The 27,913-nt window shown below is 44.9% G+C and overlaps 1 protein-coding gene and 1 pseudogene across 4 annotated transcripts in view; both read left to right on the top strand.

The window, feature by feature from the left end:
- LOC131754782 (adenosine deaminase-like protein) overlaps nt 1-22,460 on the top strand; it is a 30,409-nt pseudogene extending 7,949 nt beyond the window's left edge.
- The window catches only part of GRIA1 (glutamate ionotropic receptor AMPA type subunit 1), a 306,641-nt gene that overhangs the window by 135,477 nt on the left and 143,251 nt on the right, over nt 1-27,913 (top strand). For all 4 annotated transcript variants that reach the window (XM_067032026.1, XM_067032027.1, XM_059061568.2 and 1 more), the window contains exon 3: nt 25,971-26,210. In XM_067032026.1, the coding sequence (XP_066888127.1) occupies nt 25,971-26,210 (240 nt within the window). The remainder of the gene's footprint in view (nt 1-25,970; nt 26,211-27,913) is intronic.

The raw sequence follows: 27,913 nt of genomic DNA, 5'->3' as shown, positions 1-27,913 counted from the left end.
ACATGATAGGTGTAGCCCGAAACATGCTCAAATAGGCCTCCTGTGTATATGGCCCCATGTTAGGTTTTACAGAGCTGAGAAAAAAGAATATGGCCCTGTTTCAAGGAATGCAACTCTTGGAAGATTCAGAAAGTATAGATACCCTTGGTACCCTTGCAGCCAAAGAGTGATAGCAAAACAAAATTAAACCATACATGTCTAAAAGTTAGCTCTGTGGTAAGCTTTCTTCTCTGAGCCTCGAAGTTATAGAACACAACAATAAATATGAAAACAACTAATGCTTATAAATAATTTATCATATCCCTAGCCCTGTGTTAAGTGATTTTTATGTGTTAGTGGTGTTACCTGTTTTTTGCTGTTTACCATACCGAGGCCTATGCTGGGCTCTGAAAATACAACTGTGAGAGTCTAACTGCCCTCAGGGAGCTCGCACACCAATGGGGAAAATCAGAAGAAATGAGCCCATTGCTGTTCCAGTGAGATGGAGTATGAAGTGCAAGTTCAGGGTGTCTTCAGAGGCCTAGGTGAGGCAGCTACACTCAGTCTTATGCAAACAGAGGTTTCTCAGAGGAGGAAATGCCTAAATTTAGGCTTCCAAAGTATGAGAGGAATTGGTCATTTTAGGAGAAAACTGAGATTTAGGGCACTTGGACAACTGTACTCCAGGTCACATAACCTGTGAGTAAGTGGTGTGTTGGGATTTGAATTCAGCTCAGTCCAATTCCAAAGCCCTTGCTTTTAACCATTAAGGTTAGGCTGGAAAATAGGTTTTATCAAGCCTGTCAATCCTGATAAATTGGTAGGGCTTCCAGGAATGCTGATGATGAGGACTCTGAGGGCTCAACTGGAAAGAATGCCATGATCAATTAGTGATGTCTGCCTTGGGTATAGAAGAGGGGAGTGTATGTGTCATGCATTTGCTGACCCTGCACAGCAGAGTACTGCCTCTAGGACTTAGCACAAAGAGGGACAGACCTGCAGAGCTATTTCTAATTCATGGAAAACTGTCTCTGACCTCAAGGAACTTACAGCTCTATGGCATCAGTGGGGGCCTATTATATATTACCAGGAGGTAGTCAGTGACAGCTCAGGATGTTATGAGCTGATGAAGCATTCAGGGAGAAAGGGAATAAAGTTCTCTTTATTTTTTTTTAATTAAAAAAACCTTTTTTTAAAATTATTTGGCCACACTGTGCAGTATGTGGGATCTTAGTTCCCCAACCAGGGATTGACCCCGCACCACTTGCAGTGAATGCACAGTCTTAACCAGTGGACCGCCAGGGAAGTCCCTAAAGTTTTCTTTAAAAAGTGAAGACGCTGATTAAGTGTAACTGTGAAAAACAAACAACAATAAAGAACAATCTTGGGCTTCCCTGGTGGCGCAGTGGTTGAGAGCCCACCTGCCAATGCAGGGGACGCGGGTTCGTGCCCCGGTCCGGGAAGATCCCACGTGCCGCGGAGAGGCCGGGCCCGTGAGCCATGGCCACTGAGCCTGCGCGTCCGGAGCCTGTGCTCCGCAACGGGAGAGGCCGCAACAGTGAGAGGCCAGCGTACCGCAAAAAAAAAAAAAAAAAAAAAAAAAAAAAAAAAAGAACAATCTTATGAATCTACTAAGCTTCACAATTTGTAGGCCAATTCACTTTTCAATTTTTACTTCTGTTATTTCCATCAACGTGGAAGATGTTAATATGATAGAAAATGGTACTGTTCACAAGTAATGTGTCAAGTTGGTTCTATCATGCCCGGGGGAAACTTAAATTTACAAATGCCACCCAAAAAGTATGCATTGAACATACCTAGTGGCTCATCTGTGGAGTACTTTGGAAGTTGCTATCAGTCAGAGGGATTGAGAGGGCAGCGATGGTAATAAGTCAGTGCCAGTTTTCTTCACACATGGTTTATGGTATTAGGAGGGTGGTAGGTGAGCTCTTTGAAGGGTAATAAAATATTGTTTTCACAGTATATTTGTTAAACCACTGTATGCACTGAAATGACAACAACAGCAACACAACAAGAACAAGTGGTCCTAATAATCAGAAGGAATCTGATGGGTACCATCAAGTCAGCCCGTAATGGGAAATGACTGCTGGATGAATTTCCTTTGCAAAAAGTCTTTTTCAATTCTCCCTATATTAGCTTCACATTGAACTGTTATAAACACTTTTTATCCTTGACATTAACCATTTTTTAAGTGACTCACGCATTGGACATAGAGATCAAAAGGAGAAGATGACCTCCCCCAAAGTCCCAAGGTCAGAGCTGTCTGCCCTCTGGACATTTCTCCCCAGGAAGCCTGTGTTGTGAACACTCTTCTCTCACTAACCATGACTTGGCAAACCAACATGCCACCTCATTTTCAGAGGCTCACTTGGTGGTTATGGGCAGCCTTAGGTTTCATCATCTGAACCAGTGGGGTGTAAACCTCAGCAGTCCTCCACCCCAGGGCTATGCTGCATATAGAGCTCCCCTAAACCTCCACCCACAGCCATCAGAAACCAGCTTCTCACTGGTCCTCCTCCCCACCTCCCCCAGCATTTACATCAGAAATGATGGCGGAGCTTATCACTTATCACCATAAGACTTACTTACCTCATCTTACTCTGGAAGACAAGATTTGACAGTACCAGGAATCAAAACACTTTCCTGCTGACCAGTGCAGAATTCTCTCTGATTCATTTTACATTTTAAACATTATCTGAAACCTCAACAAGGGGAAAAAACATGACAGTAGTCTGTGGAGAAGAGGCTCTGGGGCGCAGGCTGAGAAGGACTTTAACTTTCACACCCCTACCAGATTAGAGAATCACCTGGAGAACTGTAAGAAATGGCCTCAATGTACAGGGACTGTGTAGCTTTGTATCTTAGCATCGTCTATGTACAAATCCCAACACAAAGAAGGTGCCCTGGAGCCCAAGATTGAGGATCTCCAGTTAAGATTACATTTTCTAAAAGAGGAAGAGAACCATTTAAAGGTTAACAATGAGTACACTGAACTCTGAAGGTCCTCCTTTGCAGGGCTCCTGATAACATTCGTGCAGCAGAGAAATATCAAGTCAGTTCAGAGAAACTGCCTTATTGCCTGTGCAGTTTATTCACATCCATCACCCCCAGTAGGCTTTGGAATACGTATCCCTAATACATCCCTCTTCTTTGAGCAGTTCTGCTGCCGCAGCTTAGCTGTGTGCTGTCACTTGTCCCATCCCTCTCTAATTCAAGTACATGGCTATTTTCTCCTCCATTCCATGGAGAGAGACACAGCCCAGTGCTTTGGGTGGAGCCCAGGGCTGCGGGTAGTAACAAAATCTGGTTTCTATACCTACTTCTGCCACTAATACGTTATGTGACTTTGGACAAGTATCTTTCCCCTCTCAGCAACCCAGTTATCTGGCATTAGTGCAGGATTGGCTAATCTCTAAGGAGCCTTTCCAGCCCTAAACATTCTAGGTCTTCAAGGGAACTGGAATTCTGGGTTCGACTGAATTCAGTGTAACCAGCATTTGCCAACTTCTTCCTCTTTGGCATCAAGCATCACACCAGGCGCTACAGGGGATGTACTTATATGGGAGCTCTCTCTCTCGGAAGCACAGCGCTCATAGGTGAGGGGAGAGTAGGACGAGAAAAACAAGTTTACAGTTCTCTCCAGTGCACAGCAGAACATACTGTGTGCTATGAGCAAAGTACAAATGATTGCAGGGTCTAAAAGAGGCAGAAATTGCATCTATTTACGAAAAGTCAGAATCACACTTCACAGCATTTCAGATGAGCCTTGGCAGGGAGGGAATTCAGACAGGACACAGCTTCGTTTCTATAGCAACATATACTGAGCAGGTCTTTTGTGCCAGGCACTGCTAAGCACTTTGCACATAATAACCAATTTATTCCTGTCAGTCTTTTGAGATTGAGACTAGGATTATTCCCATTTTGCATATGAAGAAACTAAGGCAGAGATTACCTGAGTAACAGACCACAAAGAAAGTGGCAAGTGCCAGGATTCAAACCCAGGCAGGGGACCAGGGGCCCAAGTCCAGTATCAGTCTGGTGGCTCTACTGACCCTGACATATGAAAAGCCACTGACCTTGGAGACTGGAGAATGAAGGAGATCTGACTGCAGAGATGAGTTTCATGGCCCTGGGCAAGTCTTTTCATGCCTCTGATTTCCAGTTTCTTATCTGTGAAATAGCAGTGCTAAGTACTGGCCTCACTGGGTGGTTATGATGATTCAGCAAAATGGTGGATATAAAAATACTGTTTAAATGATACAAAGTCCTATATGCTCTTAGATAATAGAAGAAAGCAGAAGAAGCCGTGTGAAGAAAAGTCTGGTGGTGCTAAAGGGCAAAAGGTATATTTAGGCACATGTTTACAACAGTGCTTGTCCAGTGGGTTCCATGAGCAAGTGCTACCTGATGGGTCGGGGCTGGGGTCTCTTCCCCAGAGTTGCACCTTGGGTGGTGTCCACCCAATGCCTCACTTCTTCTCATCTCTACCAGCTGTGCTAGGCCTTGACCATGCTCCCTTAATGTGGAGAAAGACAAATCTAGCCTATTTTCCTTATGTTTTGTACTCCTGAAGCTCACCCCAGAATGCCAGTGCAATTCTCATCAGCATTTGAGTTCAATCGCAGCATCTGAATGCAAACACTAGGCCCTTAACTTAACCTCAGGACTAATATATACATTAGCACATTAGTTTCAGCAGAATTTGCTTATTTAGGAGTGATGCTAAGGGACAGTTAGAATGGAGTGGAAACTCATCTGCGTAAAGAAAATAGACTCATCTCAGGAATGTCTGTGTAGCAAGATGTGTTACTGTCATCTTCTCAATACCGGGCAAAGCAGCATCTTCAGATGGTGCCCAGGTTATCACAGGAACTGGTGGGAAAGCTGAAGGGGTACACAATGGCTAAATCTAAGAAAAGGGCAGTAGTTCAGGGGATACTCAGTGGGAAATACACTGGACTGGGGTCAGAAGGCTTGAGTTTGAGCCCCAATATGACTGCTTTATGGCTGACTGACCCTGGAAATGTCATTTCTCCTCTCTGAGCTTCCGTTTTCTGTAAAATGGCACAATTGATAAAGATGCTCTTTAAAGCACCTTCGATTCTGAAAGCCTAAAAAACGTGCAAGTTATTTTTAAGCAGAAACTTAACTACAGCTATTCTTAGGCTCCCAACTAGGCGCTACATGTGAGTAGGAGATTTTGCATCTCCTACTAACGGCAGAGGTCAAATTTTCAGCTGCATGTTGCTCTTATCTCTCTTTGCGACCAGATGATGCTGTTTACAAAACACCACCAACAACAATGCGACAATAGCAACTGTAGCGACAGACACGGTGGTAGCCAGGAACTGTGCTAGGAACACAATTTCAACGCATTTAACTCTCAGAGCAGCCCCATTGGGTGGGCATTGTTATTATTTCTATAACACAGATGAGGAAGCAAAGGTTTCAGAGGTACTAATTAACTTGCCCAAGAGATGGAGTGGAGAACTGAATCCAGTCTGTCCATCGTCAAACCTTGTGCTCTTAGCCCTCTAGATGTCCAGCCGGGAGTGAATACAAGTGTATGGACCTAAGTGTCCCAGGTGGCCCTTGAAGCCGCCCTCCTTTGAAAAATGATCTCTAAAGATTTTTTCACAGGGATCGGAGCCTTTCTTCCTCAGGAAGAAGGAAATCAGTAACTCCAGAGTAAGAGAACAGAGCAAGCAATCCTTTCCCTAAAGTGAACTCTGATGATACTTACGTGGACAGGTCTCCACTGGAGGAGAGAGGGCCAGAGGAACAAGCGTGGCATGAGAAAAAGCAATCGCCCACCTTTTCAGTGATCTGAGAGATACTCCACACAGGAGTCCCTGACCTCTGCCTGGCATTGCTCAGGGACCCTAACCGAGGACACAAGGAAAAGTACACCAGAGCTGGGGAGGGGTCACAGTCGATAGATTAGACAGAATGAAGAAACCAGCTGCGTGGACCAGCCTCACTGAGAAAGCATCTGTTTCCAAAGCTCTATTAAGTGCCGGGCACACAGAAAGGTTCCGAAGACGCAGCTCCTGTGCTCATTGTATAAGATGAGAGACAAACCCAGGCTTGGCTAGCGTTAATGCTAGACGTTAAGTGCCATAATGAAAGTCTAAACAACTTGCTTTGGGTGTAGAGTGGAGGGAGGATCAGACACAATTATCTCCAACAGGAAACAGAAAGTGCTAAGTGCGCTAATGGAAGTACAAGCTAAGATAAGAGCTCCGGGAGCTCAGAGAGGGATGGATTGATTCTGACTGGGGTTCTCCCAGAAGCAGTGGTGTTTAAGTGGGATCTTGAAGGAGTGAAATGAGTGGAAAAGGGCCGCAATGAAATTCCCTTCATCACGGGGGAGTTGGTAAAAAGAGGAAGTCGGTACGTCTATGTTTGCTTTTCTGAAGACAGAATGGCTACAAGCACGGAGTTGAAGTTCATAATGACCTGATTTTGACTTCCAGATCTGCCGTGTCTGTGTGACCTTGAACCTCGGTATCTTCATCTGTAAAAGGAGGTACTAGCATCTTTTTTGTGGGGAATAAAGAAATTAATTAAGACAAATGTTTAGTAATGCGAGTGTTTAGCAAATACTCAATGAATGATAGCTTTTACTCTCGTTATGATTCCTAATGCATTGAACGTTATCTAGCTCATCTGGGCAACATCTGAGGCTAAGCAGCCACTGCTGGATATTCAGACAACTTCCAGAATTAACTAAATGTACCTACATATTCCTTTGCATTTGCCTTCACCCTGTTGGCATTTTCCCTCTCCCCAGACCCTTGCAGAGCCAGCACCTTTGCCTACTGCTGAATCACAGTTTTGCTTTTTGGGTTTTGTGTTTTGGTGGTCTTGTCCATACAATGGACCAAATTATTGAGGTTTGTTTTCTCACTTCTTCTTCATGCAGTAAGGTTCTACATCGGCGGGTACACACTTTGAGGTACATTCAGATCCAGCAGTGAATGCACAAAAGCCATTATCAGAGTCAGCTTCTCAGACAAAGTCCTGTCTGGTCCACAGCCCAGCTTTGCTCTGTCTCCTGTTCATCACCCTGCTGTGAGAATCATCAGGGGATGTTGGAAGAGCCAAATCTTCTGTTTTACCGGTGAGGACCACAAGGGCCAGAGACAGGAAGACACTTGTCAAGTTTCTGCAGAGAGGCAGACAGGGGTGGGTCTGTGCATTCGACCCCAAGTGTGGGAACTCACATGCCTGTGCACCCTGGATGGCTTCCCCTGACCTCTGTGCCTTTGCTCTGTAGACCTGAGCTCTGATGGGGTCAAAGACGCAGTTCCTTCCCTCCCTTCACCTCCCTCGCGCTCCGTCCTGGCTTTGGGGAAAGCTGGAAGGAGCAGCCCTCCTTGAGGTCCATGTTATACCCACAGTATCTGCTCCCACAAGCATCCTCAGATGCCTCTTACATGCCATGTACTGACATGGGGCCTTAGAAGCTTCAAAGCCTAGTTGACAGGCAGAGAGGTGAGAAGACTGAAAACACTTTAAACTGTGTCGACATTAAAGAAGTGAGAAAAAGGCAGGTGGGAAACGTTTGTGATGACCAACATCATAGAGAGGTGATAAAGATGAGGAGACCTTAAGGCTTGCCTTCTCCTGCTCCCCTGAGACCAAGGAGATAACTGATTTTAATTTCACATGACAGGTCCAGCTGTTTGGTGGTGGTAACCAGGTTGAGGAGGATTCCAAAGCTGCACCTGGGCTCCACGGGCTTGAAGGCTAGGAGTCACCATCTGCCCTGGTCTCCCTCTTGAGAAGGATTTGCCCTTTCCTCTGAATATAAAGAACACGCTGTACTTCTACTGTAAAATTTAGTTCATTTTCTCATGTCCCGTTTTTATCCATGATTCAGGAGTCTGTCTTCCTCATGACATTAGAACATCCCTCTTAAAGGCAGGGGCCTTGATTTCTGTTTTCCCCATACTGTATCACATACGATGTACTGAGTCAATACGTTAATTATTCAGCGAACGTTATGATTAGATACACTGCAAGGTACTTTAGCTTAATAGTAAGACCTCACCTTGTGGGATCAGACATACATAGGTGTGAATTCTAGCCCTGCCTTTATCAGTTCTGTGACTTCCACCTACCTGTGCCTCAGTCCTTCTTTTATAAAATAATAATAATACTAGTAATAAAAGCGTGTACTCTCTCAGACTGTTACAGAAATTTAGAACTGTTAGTTACTTTAAAATGTGTAGTCTAGTTCCTAGCATTAAAGGGCTCAGTATACATAAGCAGCTATTAGTAACATCAGAAATCACCATCATCATTTGTTGACACTGTTCTTATGCTGGTAACCGGAATCCCCAAATCCTCAATCAGTCCCTGTCTTTCCTTAGATATGAGAGGGAGAGAGGCAAAGGAATAAACTGAAGGGAAAAAAAAGAAAGAAAGAAACCCAATGTTTCTTACTCAGCGGCTGTTGCACTTACTCAGCCCACACTGTGGGCTCCTGAGCACTGAAGGGCCCATGAAAGCTTCGTTCCTGAGGCTCTCCCCTAACCTTGGCTCTGTGGATCCCAGCACCATGGAAACCAGAAAAGACCAACCCAAGGCAATGAGGGGGTGGGGGCAGAAGTTTTGCCCAGTTTCTCAAATAAGGCAGGCCCAAACTTTCCACTCAGATCGTCAGGGTGGAAGAGGTTCCTCCTACCCATATGCTCAAAGCTGCCCCTGGCTTGCCTAGCATGCCAAAGAAACAAATCCAGCAGCTCTGGCACTACAGCCCAAACGGGCCTCGCCACCTCCTTACCTGTTTTGGGGGGAGGCACTAAGGGAGGGGATTATCCTAACCCCCCCCCAAAAAAAAACAGGGGGGGTAGGTACTAGCATGGCTGTAGTGGTGGGTGGTGTGCAGGTATGAGGGAGGTCACTAACCTGATGCTCTAAAGTGTGTGTAGAGCGTATGGAGAAAAGCAGAAGCTGAAACACAGACATGGTTACTGGATGCGGTTAGCGGTAACAGAATGCGGATCTGAAAATGACCATGCTGGCATAGTCCATGCCGATCCTCTCACAGTTGAGGAAACAAAATTCTTCACCTAAGAAGGGAAATAGTTCCCCCATTTGTTTATTCATTTACCTGGCATTGACTGTACCTCTGAATGCCAAGAACTATATTGTATACTGGGTAGGCAAGCTGAGGAAAAGGGAAAGAAGCCCTGCCCTCACAAACGTACAGCCTAAAAGAGGGATAGATAATCAACAAGCCAACCATCCATCAGACGCAGCGAAGTCTCTCGTAACCAACTTCCATTCAACCATCTCTTTGGATTGACTTGCATTCTCCATTATCTCTGTAAACCCCACACCTTCTGGCGAGTAGCCTCTTCTCTGATCAGCCCATATATTTCTGTTCACATCAACTTTGTTGGAGGTGGGCTAGGAATCCATTCCATTTGCTTCCAAACCTATTTATACTTCTGTGTTTTACTCATATTTTTGCAGTGTAACAAGAAATTATGTAAACTGGTAAAATACGAATGCAAAAAAAAAAAGTTGTTTTACTTCTCTGGAAACTAAGTTAAATACTTTGAAAGACTCGAAGATGAATCCCTAAAAACATGGTAATGCTAGGTGTAGGCAAGGCAACTATTAAAGATCGGGGTGCAAAACACAAAAAACTTCTGCACTTGTCAAGTTCCCACTACAACAAAAGCTTGATAAATACATGTGCACTTAGGTGTTTTAAGCTAAAAGAAAATACCTGCAATGAATCATTTTTATGATTCTTTGTTTTAACCATATTTTTCAAATAGTTTAATCACAGTCTCCACTGCATCAGATAAAAGGGTTTTCACTGCAGTTGCGACTGGAGTAAAGTGCTGTGAAGGAAACAGACTGAATGTGGTGACAGAGCACAGAGGATGACCTACTTAGGGTGGTCTTTGAAAGATGGGAAGAAGCCAACCAAGCAGAAGTGGGAGAGAAGAGTTCGAGGTAGAGGGCACAGCATGGGGAGTGGGGGAGCTTGGTGTGTTGGAGGAGCCGCAGCAGTGGATGGGGAGATGGAGAGGATGAATGAAACTGTCCAGATCAGCAGGCTTCAGACAAGGCAGACCTTTACAGGTCATGCAAGCGAGTATAAACATTACTGAAAGCATGATGAGGACCCTCTGGGAGCTCGAGGGGACTATGACAGGACCCCATTTCCATTTTTCAAAGAGCATTGTGGCTGCTATGTGAAGAGTGGGGATGAAGGTGAGAAAGGGAAGAGGGTAAGGTAGAAGCGGGGAAAAAGGAAAGTGATAAAGGAGGCGATAAAATGCAGTAAGTATAGTCATCCCTTGGTATCCGAGGAGGACTGGTTCCAAGACCCTCCTTGGACACCGAAATCCATGGATGCTCAAGTCCCTTATGTAAAATGGCACAGTATTTGTATATAACCTATGCGCATCCTCCCGTATACTTTAAATCATGTCTAGATTACTTATAATACCTAATACAACGCAAATGGTGTGAAATAGTTATAAATACAATGTAAGTGCTATGTGAAGAGTTGTTGGCATGCAACAAATTAAAATTTTGCTTTTTGGAGCTTTCTGGATTTTTTTTCCAAATATTTTCAATCCACGGTTGGTTGGTCTATGGTTGTGGAACCCACAGGTACGGAGAGCTGACTCTATGCGTGGTAAGGACTGACAGCTCTAAGCCAGGGGGAGGGGTAGTGGGCTGTGGAAGTAAGTAGATACATTTGTGGCCTCTTTAGAAGGACTTATATCCATGTTTTCTCTCATCAGTCAATCAGCATGACCAAACTTACAGCTAATTTGTGAAAGGCATTTGTGATCTGATGGGAGAAAAAAACCCCAGAAGTCAAGCAAGCTGGTTTTCTTTCTCTAGTTTGATAGTTGTTGGCTGTGTTACTCAGAGCAAGCCTCTTAACCCTTGGGAGCTCATCTGGATAAAGTGAATAATAACATCCTGTCCAGTCCATGTCATATTTGACTTGTGCAATTTGAATAAGATGATGGCTGATGTGTGTACACTTTATAGTGAATGTAGGTCTTGGGTAATCTCACAGAGAGTAAGGCAGGTATTATTGCCCTCACTTCACAGGTGAGAAAAACAAAATGTATTCAACAAACAAGTTACTGAGCATCTACTATGTCAAGACCAGGGCTAGGCTGTGTGACTTTAAAAATAAACCCAGCTCTGCCCTACAGAAGTTCACAGTCTGATGAAAAAGACAGTCATGAAACTGTGAAATTATAGACTATCAAGATAAGTATAATACTAGGAAAGAAAGCACAGTAGAAACTCAGAGGAGAAAGTAATTAATTTTTTCTGGAAGGGTTGGAAGGCTTCCCACTGGAATCAACATGTGATTGGGGTATTGAAGGATGTGTACAAGTTTTTCAGGGGCTGAGAGGCATTTGTGAGGAATGTGTGCAGAGGCAGAGAGACCTAGAAGGAGATGGTTTGCTGCACACAGCAGTGTGGTTGTAGTCTCCAGTGTTTGGTGGACTATTAAGGAATGAAGCTGGGGGTGGATTGGGGCCAGTGAAGCTCTCCCACATGGAGCTCTGTGGGTGCATTATGCCTAAGCAAAAAAAAATAGTACAGTAGCTTCACGCTTAGGCTTTCTTCAAATGCTCTCAGCAGTTCTGCATTGTATCTGTGCCTGTGCCTTTTACTCTCTCCTTCCTCACTTACTCTTTTCCCCAGAATTAGTTTGAATCTCAGCCTTTCCCCTCCCACACACACTCCTGCATCTTAACTGAGCGGGGACATACAAAGAGAACACCTCTGGACAGTAAGAAATGCTTCTATTCTCAGAATTTCTTGTAGAATTCAAGGAGCCTGGACTGTTTCTTAGCAGGAGCCATTTCATCCCATGTTTTGAGAAAGCTTGAAAAGTGATTCAGATTTTGTTACAAAGGGAACTAAATACCTGGGAGTTGGCTGCGGGGGAGGTGTCTCTGCAGAGAACGCAGTTGGGCTTTTGCTAAAGAGTCTTGGTTGGAAATTGTCTAGGAGACCTGAGTTCCAGGCCCTGGGCTGGACAGCGTGCTTCCAGGCCTCAACTCTCCCATCTGGAAAATGATAAATAAGGAAACGTGTATTTTTAGAGGTGGAAGAGCGTTAGAGCTAATTGAATCTCACTCTTCCTTTTTTTATAAATGAGGAAATGAACTCCAAAGGGGAGAAATAACTTGCTTAAGGTCATGTATAGAACTGGCAGCTTGTTTAGTCATTCACTCATCCATTCCATCCAAGCAAATGTCTTGGTGCCTCTCTTGTGTCAGGTACCTTGTTAGAGGCTAGGACTAGAGCAGGAGATTAAATAGTCATGATCTCTGCCATACTGGGGGAAACGAAATAATTACACCAAGGAACAAAACATTAAAGGGGATAACTAAAGACAGAGATACGCTATGATGGAAATAAACATGGTACTGCTATAGAGAATAAAAGGGCAAGAGTATAGAGAAAGCCTCTCTGAAGAAAGAACACTAAAGCGGAGGCCTAAAGAATAAGGAGTCAGCCACTTGAAAAGGGTTGGAAGAGCTTTCCAGGGGAGAACAGCATGTGCAAAAGCTCCAGGGCAAAAACGTTTGGACTGTCCTGAAAGGTAAAAGAAAGACCAGTGTGAAGCAGAGGCAGAAGGGGCGTGGCCTGGGAGCAGATGTGGTATAGGAGAGGTAGGAAGGGCTTAAAATTTGCAGCCTTAGGGCTTCCCTGGTGGCGCAGTGGTTGAGAGTCCACCTGCCGATGCAGGGGACACTGGTTCATGCCCCGGTCCGGGAAGATCCCACATGCGGCGGAGCGGCTGGGCCCGTGAGCCATGGCCGCTGAGCCTGCGCGTCCGGAGCCTGTGCTCCGCAACGGGAGAGGCCACAGCGGTGAGAGGCCTGCGTACCGCAAAAAAAAAAAAAAAAAAAAAAAGAAAGAAAGAAAAGAAAATTTGCAGTCTTAAAATTCAAAGTGCCCTTATTAGTAAATTCTTGATTGACCTTCACATCCCTGTTAGGACGGGAAGGCCAGTACACGTTCATAATAAGACGCTACCGGATGAGCATTTGTTTAAAATTTGCTATTCTCAATGTGCTTTTCTGAGACGTGGATTAGAAGGGCAGGAAAAGAAAAAAATAAAGGTTGAGCTTTTCTTCTGTATCCACCTCTCACTTGGTTAGGTTTCACCTCGAGAAATCAGCCAAGGGCAGGGGTCATGAGTGAATTCAGATATTAGATGGGGTAGAGTTTGGTTTCTGGTGGTGTCGTATGGTTTTGAGAGCCGGAACCTCTTGTTTTTGTAGCTTTATTTCACCCTTCAGTTCTGTCCTTTCACCTCCTCAGTGAATAGACCCTCGCTGGAAAAATGAATTCCACTGATATAGGGCACCCTCAGGCAGTCATCTGCGGATTTCCATGCAACTTTGCCTTGACAGACAGGTGCTAATCAAGTTCACGGTGTGCAGTGTATTGTAGGCTTGCCACTTGGCTTAGGAAAACCTATTTATATGCATGATTTTCATAGGAAAAGAATAGCAAATGAGAAGCAAAATATTTTTTCCCACTCACCCAGGAAACAGAATCAAGATCGTCAAAGGACGAGTCTGGCTTAATTTCCTGAATGATTTACCTGGTGTTCCTTGCAGGGATAGTTCATACATGAACCAGCAGAAGATGCTGTGTGATGGGGGGTAGGTGGCACAGGCTGGTGACTGGGCCAGAGGAAGAGGAAGCTATGAGGCTGATCTCTCCCATAACCTTCTTCCCTTTGGCTAGTGTCCTTGCTTTTATCTATTCTGCTCTAGTTGGTTACTGTGCTATTCTCAAAGGCTGCACAGTGGCAGAGCTAGGTAGATGTAGTCCCTACCTGGACTTTTCAGTGAACCCCACCTCCTACCCCCAAATGAGACTGAGTAAGCATGCACCCCAGCCCTGGTCGGCAGCCTTAACCTCTACCCCAGAACCCAACCCTAGAATGAGCCCTGACCTCAGCCTCAAATCCAAGTTCCAACTTTGTCCAGCCCCTCCCCCTAGCCCCAGACTAAGCCCCTGACCCAGCACTCCTAACTAAGCCCCTACATGTGCCTGAGCCTTGGCCTTAAAGGGTGCAGCCACAATGCTGTGCATCCCCTGGTATATATCCACTTTTTAAATAAGCCACTGAAAGCACCTGTCCTCTCAAAGCTCGGGTCCCCCTTGCCATCTCATCAGAGAAGCCTTTAGCCAGGAGGCAGTGTTACAGCCTCCTCTAGCCCAAAGCCAGCGAGTGCATAGGAGAGGAGCCTGGAACTCAGAACCGCACCACCTACTTGGTGTATGACTGTCCTTGTGTCAACACTTCAGCTGGAATCAGTCTGTGAGCTTCAAAACCAGTAGGGCTTTGAAGCAGCAAGCAGCAACCTCAGTCATATCGGGATGTCAGTGATTGACTTTGACTCTCTCATGGTTCCTTTCCCCTGCCCTCCCCGCAGTGTGAGTAACCAAAGCCACTGCAGAAGAATCACAAGACATGGAGGAGGACAGACCTGGATTCATATGCCAGCTCTGCCACTTATCACATGAACGACTTGTGAGAGATTAATTAATCGCCCCTGAACTTTAGCTTCCTCGTGCAAGAAACAGGAAAAACAAACATAGGATTGTTGTGAGGAGTAAATGGTAGTGCTTAGAACATGACACTCAATAGGTGACGGAACTATAATAATAAGTAAGATGAAGAATAGTATTTTTCCCAAGTAGTCACAGTCACCCAGAACAGATAGGTAGTAAGAGGTGTCCAGTATGCTGACATCTCCAGTAGGCTCTACCTGTGGCTAGTGACACCCTTGACATCAGGTTTTGCATATTCCAAGCACATGTAAATTCTGTAGACTTCAAAGTGGAGTTGGACAGACAGCTTCCTCTTAGGAGGCTTTTCCCTAGGCTAATAGGCCCTCAAGATCCAGTACCTTTTAGCCCTAACAATCTATGACCCTATGATGGTTACTTGGGTTATCACTTGGTATCACTTGCGTTAAGTGATACGTCAAGGAGGACAGCACACATATGTGTGTGTGTGTGTGATTATATGAACTATTTCTGAAAGATCCTCTTCCTGTAATACTACATGGTTGCATAGTTTGCTATGCAGGGCGAAAATGCCCTCGTTCTGAATCTTTTAGATATCCTAAGGATTGAATTATGTATTGGGACGTAAACCTTCTTTCCAGGGAGCACTGACTAAGGAGACTGGGTGTTGTGCGTGGAATACATTAAGGTTGCCGGGGTTCTGGATGCCAGCCTAGGAGCACAGCTCTCATTCTCTACTGGCTTAAGATAACAGGGAGTGACAGAGTTCAGCGGGCTGAAGCAGGGGGAATTTGGACAAGGGGCAGGGGATAATGCATACCCCCCCAAGCTCATGGTTGTGAGATGGTCAGCTAAATTTAGAAGACTGTGAAACAAGTAATATCACCAAGCATTTATGTTGATTCCCTGCTCAGCTCTATATAGGATACATCACATTATACATACCAAGAAAAACCACAGAGTTGAAAGGCCTCTGCCTTCAAGGGAGCTTACACCTCAATTGTGGATGAAAGATATAAATACACAAAACGTCATTTAATAATATAAAGGAAAAATAATGAGTCCACCCAATGCAAGAAATGCCGTGGGATCAAGATTAGGTCAATTGTCAAGAATAGTATCAATTGATTAATATAGCTGAATGATCTGCATTCATTCATTCTTCATTCTCTCATTTACCAGGAATACTCTGTAGTCATTGTGTGATGCCCTCTAGGGATTGTAAAGAATAAAATAAGCTTTATGAAGGCAGAGGCATCGTCTATCTTATTCACCACTCTGTTCCACAGTGTCTAACCCATAGGAGACAGGCAACAGCAACTGAATTAGAAGTAACTCCTTACCTAACTTGGGTGTTCAGATGCATGTGACATTTACGGAGCTCCTTTATGGTCTTAGACTTTGAGTTATATTATAAAATACTAGAAAATACAAATTTAGTAGACATCTGTTGGTTTGATATGCCTGACATCCATCTTCTCTCTGTCCACAATGTATTCATTTTCCTTTGGCTGACATCTTAGTAAGATTACTTCCTTAGTAATCTTAGGAAGATAATTAGTTAGTTTCCCTGCCTTCCCTTGACAAAGGGATGACTCCTAACCTGAAAAAGGCCAGTCTCGAGCTGTGTGGAGCAGTGATCACAAATGGCTGGGGCAACGGTGACACTCTGAAGATACCGTCCATGAAATTCTCACATCTAGATTCCCCGAGCTCCTGCAATTTCTGTCTCTCTAAGGTCCAGTCTTTGAGCTGGTGGTCCCTCCATCCTTTCTTCTTTTGTCTTCAGTTAACATGCATTAATTTCTGTTCCCAGTCAAAGAACTCACACTAATAAAACATGAGGCCTTGATAAAAATTTGTAAGAGGCATAAATTTCTAAGGACGTTTAAGAGAGGGATGGAGACCTTTAGATTACAGTTAGAAATGGGGAGGCATGAGAGGTTCACAGAAGAGGTGGCATTTGAGCTGAACTTTTAAAGAATGGAAAGAATTTGGAGAGGAAAAAGGCAGAAGTCAGGAAGGCTGTGCAGGCTAGAACAAGAGCGTGGGCAAAAGCCCAGAACCTAAAGCAAGCCAAGAAGCATCCAAGAACAGCAGCATCTACACTAGAACCTGATGAACTCACTGGTCCATTTTTGCAGCCCCATTACACTTGAGTCAGAAGCTGTTCCCAGGCTTCCCTGGTGGCGCAGTGGTTGAGAATCCTCCTGCCGATGCAGGGGACACAGTTTCGTGCCCCAGTCCAGGGAGATCCCACATGCCGCGGAGCAGCAGGGCCCATGAGCCATGGCCGCTGAGCCTGCGCGTCCGGAGCCTGTGCTCTGCAACAGGAGAGGCCACAACAGTGAGAGGCCCGCCTAGCACAAAAAAAAAAAAAAAAAAAAAAAAAGAAGCTGTTCCCTTTCCCATTTTCCATTCAGTTATAACCACCTTCCCCTCTACTGTGTCTCCTCCACTGCCTTGAGGTATAGGATGTTAGAGCTGAAAGGTCTGGTAAGATCAGCTAGTACTGACCATCTCAGACCAAGGTGATGTTCTAGGACTCTGCAGGTACCCAAGCCACACATGAAGTACGATACACCCTAGGGGAGCATTACGTTTACTCAGAGAGTTATATGATCTATTTTTCTTCACCTTCATTTCTTCTGCTTTTCTCCTTTGTCCTACACTATGTCTACCCTGGCTTTCTATTTCTCAAACTCCTCAATCTTTTCCTGAACCTTATTAAGAGACTTTGTACTTTCTGTTCCTTCTGCCTGAAACTGTTTCCCTGGCCCTTTGTCTGGCCAGCTCCTTTTTATGGTTCATCTTCTCAGCTTAAATGTTAGTGCCACAGAGAGGGTCTCCCTCACCGTCTTATCTAAAGTAGCCCCTCCAGTCACTCTCACATCATCCCATGTTATTGTCTTCATAACACAGTATCCCAAATAATCTTGCTGATTTGTATATCATCTCTCTCCCCACTCTAGATCCTAAGCTCCATGATGGCAGGTTTTCAGTGTTATAACCCACTGGCACCTCTGCTGTCTAACATACACCATGTGCACAGTAAACATTTGTTGGAAGCGTGGATGAGTAGATAGATAGAAGAAAGAGAAATTCCCTGTCTATAGAACTAGACATCTCCAATGAGTACAGGCGTTTTATTGGAGGTATTTCACACACACACACACACGCACACACACACACACGAGAAACACTGATTTAGTGTAAACTTCATTGTCCAGATGGGGAAAATGCAGCCCAGAGAGTAAAAGGGGCTTGTTCATGGTCCCAGATTTGCTTCTTTGCATTTACTTTTCCAGAACCATGTCAGGCACCTGAAGAGTTTTCCAGCAGAACCTACAATCTCTCAGTCTGTTTGTCCTTCCGCTGTCCCTGGTTTCATATGTCAGCCCACAAGGTGAGTCTAATTTCCAGGACCACTGAGCCCAGCCTTGATCTAATTCTTAGCCTCAAATACTATGTCACATCTCAGTGGCTTTCAGTGCCTGGTAATTAACACTCATGTTTCATAATAAATGCATGAATCTGAGCAGGGGAGGATGCCTCCTCTTCTGCATCTCCCTCTGCTGCCTTGCCCCAACTGGGCTCCAAGGCCAGGGTGAAGAGAAGCCCTATGAAGCTGAGACGAATCCAAAGCCAAAAGAAATGCAACATGGACACGAGACTCAGGGGCTTAACTTCTCTAGTCCTGGCAAGGCCCTTGGCAATCTGGTCGCCCCCACACCCAACTCTGTGCCAAAGTCCCCACCCTAGTTGTACTGGCTTGTCTGGAGTTTCTCTAAGGTTCCTTCCTCTTTCTTACCTCATCGCCTTTGGATAAACTGGTCCCTCTACCTGGATATTGATGCAGGTGCTTACCACACCACTGTGCGTGCCTGTAGTAAGTGCTCAGTAAACACTGGCTATAATGGTAGTTATGACCACTTATTCTATGTTTAATCCCCTTATTACTCTCTCAAAAATGACCTTTCTTTCCCTTAATTTAAAACTTACTGGACTTCCCCAGCGGTGCAGTGGTTAAGAATCCGCCTGCCAATTCAGGGGACACGGGTTTGAGCCCTGGTCCGGGAAGATCCCACATGACATGGAGCAACTAGGCCCGTGCACCACAACTACTGAGCCTGCGCTCTGGAGTCCGCGAGCCACAGGTACGGAAGCCCGGGCACCCAGAGCCCGTGCTCCGCAACAAGAGAAGCCACTTCAATGAGAAGCCCACGCACTACAACGAAGAGTAGCCCCTGCTCACCACAACTGGAGAAAGCCCGCACGCAGCAACAAAGACCCAACACAGCCAAAAATAAATAAGTAAATAAATAAAACGTAGAACTCTTGTCTAAGCTCTGAGAAGGCAGAAGACACACCTGTCCTGTGTCATCCCGGCATCCCAGTTTTCTGGCAATATTAGTTTCTGGTGCTCAAAAAATATTTGTTGATTTAACAAATGAACAATAAGGTTTTATCTAGTAAATGACAGAGAAGCCCTGGACATGTCTCAGAACCCTAAATAATTGGTGTTTAGAGGAGATGGGGACAATTTATATCTATTATGGTAGTTCACTACATGTCACTACCAGATCTTGGATGCAAGAGAGTGTAAGGGGAGTGACAGAAATAAAACACATTTGATGTCACAAGGTTAGAATCAGAGCAAGAATGTCATTCCCACCTGTAAGGATAGAATTATTGGAGAAGCAGGATGAGTGTCTAAAAGTCCCCCCACCTACACACACACACACACACACACACTTTCCATCTCCCTCCCCCAGAATGAAGCCATCCTATCACCTCATTATCCCCTATTTACCATGAGGCTGCCACATTTCCAGGGATGGCAGCCAGGAGCCAAGGAGGAATGTCGGTGTGAGAGGCCTTAAATGAAGTGACAATAAAAAAGAAGTTGCTAATACCAGGAGTTCCCTCCCTGGGAGAGAGCTATCAGGGCTGGGAGATTTATTGATACTAAGTGGATGGTGCCTTAACCAGCAGTGCTTATCAAAGAGGTCTGAGCAAAGCGATGATGGAATTGGACAGCCCACACCGTGCAGAGCGTGGGTTTTCCTGCCCTTGCCGGTGCCTGCCCTCCTGCCTCCCCAAGAGGGAATTCCTGGCCTCGTTTTTTACTCGCTCTGATTGTTGGACACATTCCGCTACAGAATCTCTTAGAGGCAGGGACCTCGGAATCTGATACTCTGGCAGGGTTCCCTGAATGTGCGATGGCTTTCCTCCCTGCCAGGTCTTTGCTGTCGCTCTTCCTTCTACCTGAAATACTCTTTATGCACAAACAACTGCACCATACTCCCTCTCCTGGCTGATCCCCAATTATCTTTCAATGTCAAAGCTGGCACTTCCGGGCTTCCCTGGTGGCGCAGTGGTTGAGAGTCCGCCTACTGATGCAGGGGACGCGAGTGCGTGCCCCGATCCGGGAGGATCCCCCATGCCGCGGAGCGGCTGGGCCCGTGAGCCATGGCCGCTGAGCCTATGCGTCCGGAGCCTGTGCTCCGCAATGGGAGAGGCCACAACAGCGAGAGGCCCGCGTACCGCAAAAAAAAAAAAAAAAAAAAAAAAAAAAAAAAAAGCTGGCACTTCCTCTTGGAAGCCTTCTCTGAGGTCCCCAAAGGCTGGGCTTAGGTGTCTCTGCCTGAACCCCGACCTCATCCCTGCCACAGCACTTATAGGGAAGCGTAATTGACTGGTTCGGTGTCGGCCTCTCCCACTGTCAAGGTGACGTCGAAGTTGGGGCTTGCCTTTTTCAATACTGCATGTCCACTGCCTCACACAGGGTCTCACGAGTGGTAGATGCTGGATGTCAAGAGGTGGATGGATGGGTTGATAGACACATGTATGGACCAATAGAAGAACAGATGTGTGTGTATATGCCCTGCATGATCCCCAGGGACAAGAGGGGAATGCATCAAGCACCACCCAGTTTTGTTCTGTTTTGTTTTATTAATTTTTACTGGAGTATAGTTGCTTTACAATGTTGTGTTAGTTTCTGCTGTACAGCAAAATGAATCAGCTACACGTATACATATATCCCCTCTTTTTTGGATTTCCTTCCTGTTTAGGTCACCACAGAGCACTGAGTAGAGTTCCCGGTGCTATATACAGTAGGTTCTCATTACTTATCTATTTTATACATAGTAGTGTATATATGTCAATCCCAATTTCCCAATTCATCCCACACCCCCTTCGCTACTTGGTATCCATACGTTTCTTCTCTACATCTGTGTCTGTATTTCTGCTTTGCAAGTAAGTTCTTCAGTACAATTTTTCTAGATTCCACATGTAAGCAATATTATATGATATTTGTTTTTCTCTTTCTGACTTACTTCACTCTGTATGACAGTCTCTAGGTTTTGTTTTAATATCAACAGACCCTAATGGAGTAATGCTTCTTGATCTGGTGACAGAGGAAGGCAGAGTGCTACCTGAGAGGATTTTCTAGAAGCTGAAGCTGTCCCATGTGCCATGACTGTTTCTTTCCAATATTGTTGGAGGGAGGGAAGGGGTGGCATATCACAGAAGTCAAGACCTCAAGCCTTGTGGTCTGACTGGTGGAGTTCAGAACTCAGCTTTGCATTGTGCTGGCCCTGGGCCTGCCCTTCCCAATTTGTAACCTACCTCACAGAATGAAAGAAGTCAATGCACGGGAATGTCCTTGGCACGATGTCTAGCACGTCGTAAGTGCTCAAACGTCAGCACCACTGCTGTCTTAAATGGAGGACACACACATAGTCCCACCTACTCTGATTCACTGTCAGCCTGAGAGGCTGACTGGACCAGTACACAGCAGAGTTGCAAGGCTGCTTTTCAGTGTTCCCTTTTCTCCCCTCAGGCTTGCTGTACCAGACAATACAAGGCTCCACCTCTAGCCCCCTTTCTGGTTTGCCTTCTCTCGTCTACTCTCTACTAGGTAACTAACTCACCTATCACATTAAAAATTGTATCTTAAATACAACTCAAGACTCTGAAGGCAACTAGATTTAGTGCTAGGATTCTATTACAATCGGATCCAAGAACTCAGAGCCTTTACCTGATTTCTAGGTTTGAAAACCTCCACTGGAGGCTGCTACAAGTCTGACCAGCAAATAACCAAAGTGTGCTCAATCAGTGAATAGTTTTCAACTAACTAGACTAGAACGTAGACTGTTGGAGCTGGAAGAGATGTTAACTCTTATGGAGTTCAAAGCACCAATTTACAGATGGAAACTGAGGCGCAGGGAGAGCCTGGGATTGGCTCAAGGTCACATAATACTGTGCTGTGATAAAACCAAAAAGAGAATCCTCCAGGTCTTCTGGCATCTAATCTAGTACTTTTTCTACAAGACCAAGTTATCTTTTCTAATTGAATATTTACTGTGACAGATTTAAAGAAATGTGCTACAACTAATTATATTTCTGAACGTGTAACGAATTATGCATTCTCCCACAGGCCTTGGGGCCTACAGACTCTTAGTCTCTCCCTCTCCCTCGCTGTTGCTGCTCAGGCTTAGCTGAAATGAGGAGCCAGATTGAAGGTCAAATGCCGAGCAACTCGGTGGACCAGGGTCCACTTGAGTAAATCCAGGCCAGGCTACCTCCAAGCCATGCTCTTTTAGGGAGCACTGGTTAAACGTACCCTCTTAGCCTTAGAGGATAACACACTCAATTTAAGGGAAAAGAGATTTGCAAAAGGGAAAAATAGGGAGATAATTCAAGGATGGGGGAAACATCCTGGCCTCCGTGTGTGTAAGGATTTGATCGTGCCTATCCGCGCCCATTTCTTCCACTCCATGTTACCCATTCCTCCTCTACTTCTAAAGTTCCAGCAAGAAACACTGGCCACGAGGGCCCCAGAGACCCAACTAAAGGTGGATATCGTCATCCAAGTAGATGTCGTCAGGGAATAGATCGGGAACATGAGATTTATATCCCACCAGATAATACTTCATTGCAGCATGGAAAGTAAAGATCCTAAAAATACCGCAGAGAGCATATTATAATATGTTAACGGGGTTTATGTGCTCCCCATACACACCTCACCCAGTAAGATGGATTGTGCTTTTGGACAAATCTATATCTAACACAGGGAGAATAATATACAGTGTATGCTTCCTGGTGAAGAAATCCATATTTATGAAAATCTTGATTCTGGCAATTACAATAGACACTTAAAGGCAGCGCCTGTTGTCCACTGCAAGTGGCTGGAGTGTCCTCGTTAGGGTGAAAGAGAAAAGAGTGTGAGTAGTAAAGGATAAATAGCTACTTCAGGAGACACCTACCCAGAACAGGGGAGGAAGAGGTCCAGGGTGACCCCACAGCTCCTCCTCACCCCCTAGTGCAGTGCTCTCATCAAGCACTCATCATTCATTCGACATTTACTAAGCACCTCCCATGTCCCAGGCATTACGCTGGCTTTGGGGCATAAATGAGACCCCTGTTTTTAGGGAATTAACACTGACCGGAATAGTCACAGATACATACAAGTAAAAAAAGAAAACACCTTCAAAATAATAATAATTCAAGTATGAAAGATAAAACAGGGGGATGTGATAGAGACTTATAGAGGGTAGAGGGGAGGGTGGAATCACAATGTAGAAGAGGTGATGAAGGAAGTCCTGTTCAAGGAGGTGAGATTTGAGTTGAGATAAAATTGCTGAAAAGGAGTGAGCATTGCAAAGAAGGAAGGAAAGAGCATTGCAGGTGGAGGGCAGAGTCTCCAGGGCAGAACAAGTGTGGAGGCCAGAGGAACAGAAAAAAGGCCAGGCGGCTAGAGCAGGGAGCGAGGGCAGTGGTGTGAGGTAGGAGGGGGCAAAGGGACAGGTTACTCTGCCTCTGAGTCATGGTCAGATGTCTGGGGGTTTTTCCTGTGTGCAGTGGGAAACCTCAAAATTTTTAAGAGGTTTTTGCACAAGGAAGGGAAACAGTGTGTTTTCTTTGTTTTTTTGTTTTTTGTTTTTTTTTAATTAAAAGGATCCCTCTGGTTTCTAGGTGGAAGATGAACATCACTACTGAAAACCAAATGCCATAAAGCTGAAGTCCATGAGGGCCACCTTTGGATACCAGGAGGGCTGTGGAGTGGGTTAAGAGCAGGCATATGAGATTCTGGTTTCAAAGAGTGGTCAGTCAATGGACTGGGCACCTTGAGAAGCAGTACATGCCCAGTAATTCAGTATGCAAGCAGATGTTAGGGCTTTGGGATTAACATATACACACTACTATATATAAAATAGAGGGCTTCCCTGGTGGCGCAGTGGTTGAGAGTCCGCCTGCCGATGCAGGGAACACGGGTTCATGCCTCGGTCCGGGAAGATCCCGCGTGCCGCGGAGCGGCTGGGCCCGTGGGCCATGGCCGCTGGGCCTGCGCGTCCGGAGCCTGTGCCCCGCAACGGGAGAGGCCACAGCAGTGAGAGGTCCGCGTACTGAAAAAAAAAAAAAAAAAATAGACAACAACGATCTACTTGTTCCCTATAGCACAGGGAACTCTATATTCTGTAATAACCTACATGGGAAAAGAATCTGAAAAAGAATGGTTATGTGCATATGTATAACTGAATCACTTTGCTGTACACCTAAAACTAACACAACATCGTAAATCAACTATACTCCAATATAAAATAAAAATTAAATTTACACACACACACACACACACACACACACACACACACTCACACACAATAAAGGGCACCTGCCAGGTTTCCTGTAGATGGTATGCTGGGTTAACCCTGGAAGTTAGACAGATGACTTGTATGCTTTCATTACAGTTTTTAAGAAATTATCTTTCAGGGACATGAAGGGAGGGTCTACGGACTGACTGAGAACTCAGACTCAGTAGGCAACTGGGTCCCAGTGGCTAATGGCATTCTTTAGTGCAGCGTGGCCCAGTGCATCAGTAACATGTTAAAAAGTGTTCACCAGCAAAGGGTCCTGGGGGCGTATGGATTTGACAAAATCTGTGTTAAAGTTGAACAGGATTCCTCTCAATCTTTTATGTAGCTGGTATGCAGTTTGAAACTGCAAGAGGAGGACAGGTTTGCACCATTTCCCAAATTTCTCTGAGCAAAGAAGCCTTTTCTTTTTTAAGGAGCATTCTGTGGGGCTAATGTTCATGGAACACATTTGGGCAGTGTTCACAGAGCGTAATTTGAGAGCCCATCTACAAAGGCAGTATGGGGTCACGGAAGCAGGTGATATGGTAAAGAGAGCACAGGATCTAGGAATATCAACATTATCATCTTAGAAGAAAATTGATAATACCAAAGTCACAGTGTTGTGATGAGCACTAAACAGCTTAACATATATGGTAGAGCACCATAAAACGCTGTTACTGTGGTGAGGATGACTCGTCTGCCTCACCGTCCGTAGCAAGATGGTAATTTTCAGGCACTGGGCTTGGCATGGGGGTTGATCATTTGACTGGGGCAAAGTCTATGACCGTAGCAAGATGGTAATTTTCAGGCACTGGGCTTGGCATGGGGGTTGATCATTTGACTGGGGCAAAGTCTATGAACCCTTATCCTGTATCACATATTATAATGAAGTTTAGTAGCTGAATTACCTGGACTTAGCCCCATAACCTTGGACTTTTTAGCATTATATTCTAACCAGCAGTGTAACTGAACACAAACCAGTACTGGTAACTGCACTGGGATCTTACAAAATAGCTCCTGTGGGGATGCTCGCACAGCTAAGCTACTACTGTGGCTGATACACTGCAGGGCGGGGGGCTGAAAAATCAGCCAGGAGGAGGTACAAACACAAGATGAACATCAGCAGAGAAATGTACACTGAAAACTAAGGGTTGGCTGGGAAAATCAACCCTTGTTTTCTTAAACGTGTATCAGCAGCAAGCTGACAGACCTTCTTCCTAAGGCATCTTAGTATGCTTTGTCTTGACGTGATGGGCAGTGTCATAGACAGATCACTGGATTGGGTTCAAGACACCTGCCTAACTCAGATATGGTCTAGCTGTGCTACCTTGCACATGTTCATTAACTTTCTGAGCCTTGGTTTTCCCCTTTAAAAAATGGCCCAGCCATCCTTTTCCTACCTTAATAAAGGCATTGTACAGATAAAGTGAAAGAGCATACAAAACAGCTTTGCATACATTTATAATTAATAACCATGACAACATTTGGTATGGAATTGGTACCTAATAAACATTGGATTCGACAGATGGATGGGTGGGTTGGACAGATGATTGGGTGAACAGATGCATAGATGGGTAAAATGGATGGACAGTTGGAGAGATTGGTGGGTTGAAAGAATAGAGTGATGGATTGGTTGGATGGGTGGATGGCTAGATAATAGAAGGATGATGGGTTGGATGGATAGACTAGTGAATGAATTAGTTGTAGAGCCACCTGACAACATGTTTGCAGTATCTTCTATCCATTAATTTTTCTTTTCTCCTCTTCCAGTCTGTTCCCAGTTCTCTAAAGGAGTCTACGCCATCTTTGGGTTTTACGAACGGAGGACTGTCAACATGCTGACCTCCTTCTGCGGGGCCCTCCATGTCTGCTTCATTACACCGAGCTTTCCTGTTGACACATCCAACCAGTTTGTCCTTCAGCTGCGTCCCGAGCTGCAGGATGCCCTCATCAGTATCATCGACCATTACAAGTGGCAAAAATTTGTCTATATTTATGATGCTGACCGGGGTAAGCCAGGGGTTAGGGGAGCGGGACTGTGGAGGGATGAAGAGCAAATTATCAGCAGGAAGAAGAATGGTGCCTCTCTGCCTTCTTGAAAGGCAGGGATCATGGAGTAATGACCCAGGAATGTTTTATGTCTATGACCTGAATTGTTGGTAACTAATCTATAACTCACATGTGGAAGCACGTCCTTTGAGAGAATAGCCATCTTAACGCCCCATGTCACTCTACAGCTTACCAAGTTTCCATGGCTCCTGAGCCCAGACTCAAAGTCCAAGGACCTCAGTTGAATGGCTCATGGCTCATGGCATGGCTTTTAGGAGCATAGATTCTGGAGTCAGGCAGACCTGGATCTGAATTCTGTGTTCCCTCCTCTCCAGCTGTTTGACTTTGGGCAAGTTCTCTCTGCCTCAGTTTGACCACTTCTGTAATGGGGATAAAATTCTCTATTCCTTCGTTTTTTCATCTCTGTAATGAAGATAAAACCAGTCTCTACCTCATACAGTTGTGAGGACTGAATGAGACAATGACTAGAAAGGGCCTGTACAGTGCCTACAACATAATCAATGCGCAGGGTCTTCTATACGTGTTAACTGCTGTCATCATCATCACCAGCATCAACATCAACCTTCCCAGGCCTTTCTAATTCTGCCTCCACCTAAATTTTGAATTTTCCATTCCATTTTCTAAATGTTTCCAATACTTTTTTCTTCTCTGCATCTTGACTCAAACAATTCCAGTTTCGGGGATGCACTTCCCTTCTCAAATCTACATATGCAAATTCTTCCTTTCTTTTGCAACCTACTGGAACACCACTTTCTCTATTTCCTGACCTTCTAAATGGAAACTCTCTTCTTTTTTCTAACTCCTGTGTTGCTTCTGTTGTACTGTCCTACCTTCCCCTGGTATACTAAACAGTCCTATAAGAACTCAGTCATTATTGTTGTAAATAAATAAATGGATCATACAAGGTCTGGAAAGTGAGGCACAGGAATTTTGCCCTGAGCAAAAAGGAGGTTTTATAGAAGTCTGCTGTTAGGGAGGCTTAGAAGACTTCTGAATAGGAGAGTGGTTTGTGAAATGGTTTTTCAGGAAGAGTTAGGCAGGCGTTATTCAATGAGAATTAGCTGGCAGAAGAGGCCAGAAGCACTCTATTTTCTTCGATTTTCCCTTCTCTCTATTTTAATGATTTCCCTTCTCAGACAAGCAGCCATTATGAGGATGACCTGCAGAAGGGCTATTTCAGGTCAGTTTTGTGGCATAATGAGGCTTGAGGTCTGGAAGCGGCAAAGGCAGAAAAATGTAACTTTCATTGTAGAGGATCATCTCTGGGGTCAGTCAGCAAAAGCGCCCATACTCAAAGGGCGCTACCTCACGCCTACCTCACAACTCTGAACTCAGAGTTCCGCCATTTGCTAGCTGTGTGGCCTTGGGCCAATGACTAAATCTCTCTGAACCTCCATTTCCACATTTGTGAAACACGGATAATAATGGTACCTACCTCAGAGAATTAACTGAATTGAAGACAGGAAAGCTAACAGGGCAATGCCAGACACATAGTAAACTTTCAATAAACGTGAGACTCAAGCACACCAACCTTATACTTAAAAAAAAAAAAAAAAAAAAGGAAGAAACAACAGAATCAATCTACAGATGATTCTTTATTCCAGGCATCATATCGGTCACTATGGGAGGGATTAACAATGTTA

Source organism: Kogia breviceps, chromosome 4 (genome assembly GCF_026419965.1).
Source record: "Kogia breviceps isolate mKogBre1 chromosome 4, mKogBre1 haplotype 1, whole genome shotgun sequence".
Taxonomy (NCBI): domain Eukaryota; kingdom Metazoa; phylum Chordata; class Mammalia; order Artiodactyla; family Physeteridae; genus Kogia; species Kogia breviceps.
Note: the sequence above shows the minus strand (reverse complement) of the source record. Positions and strands in the feature narration are given on the sequence as shown.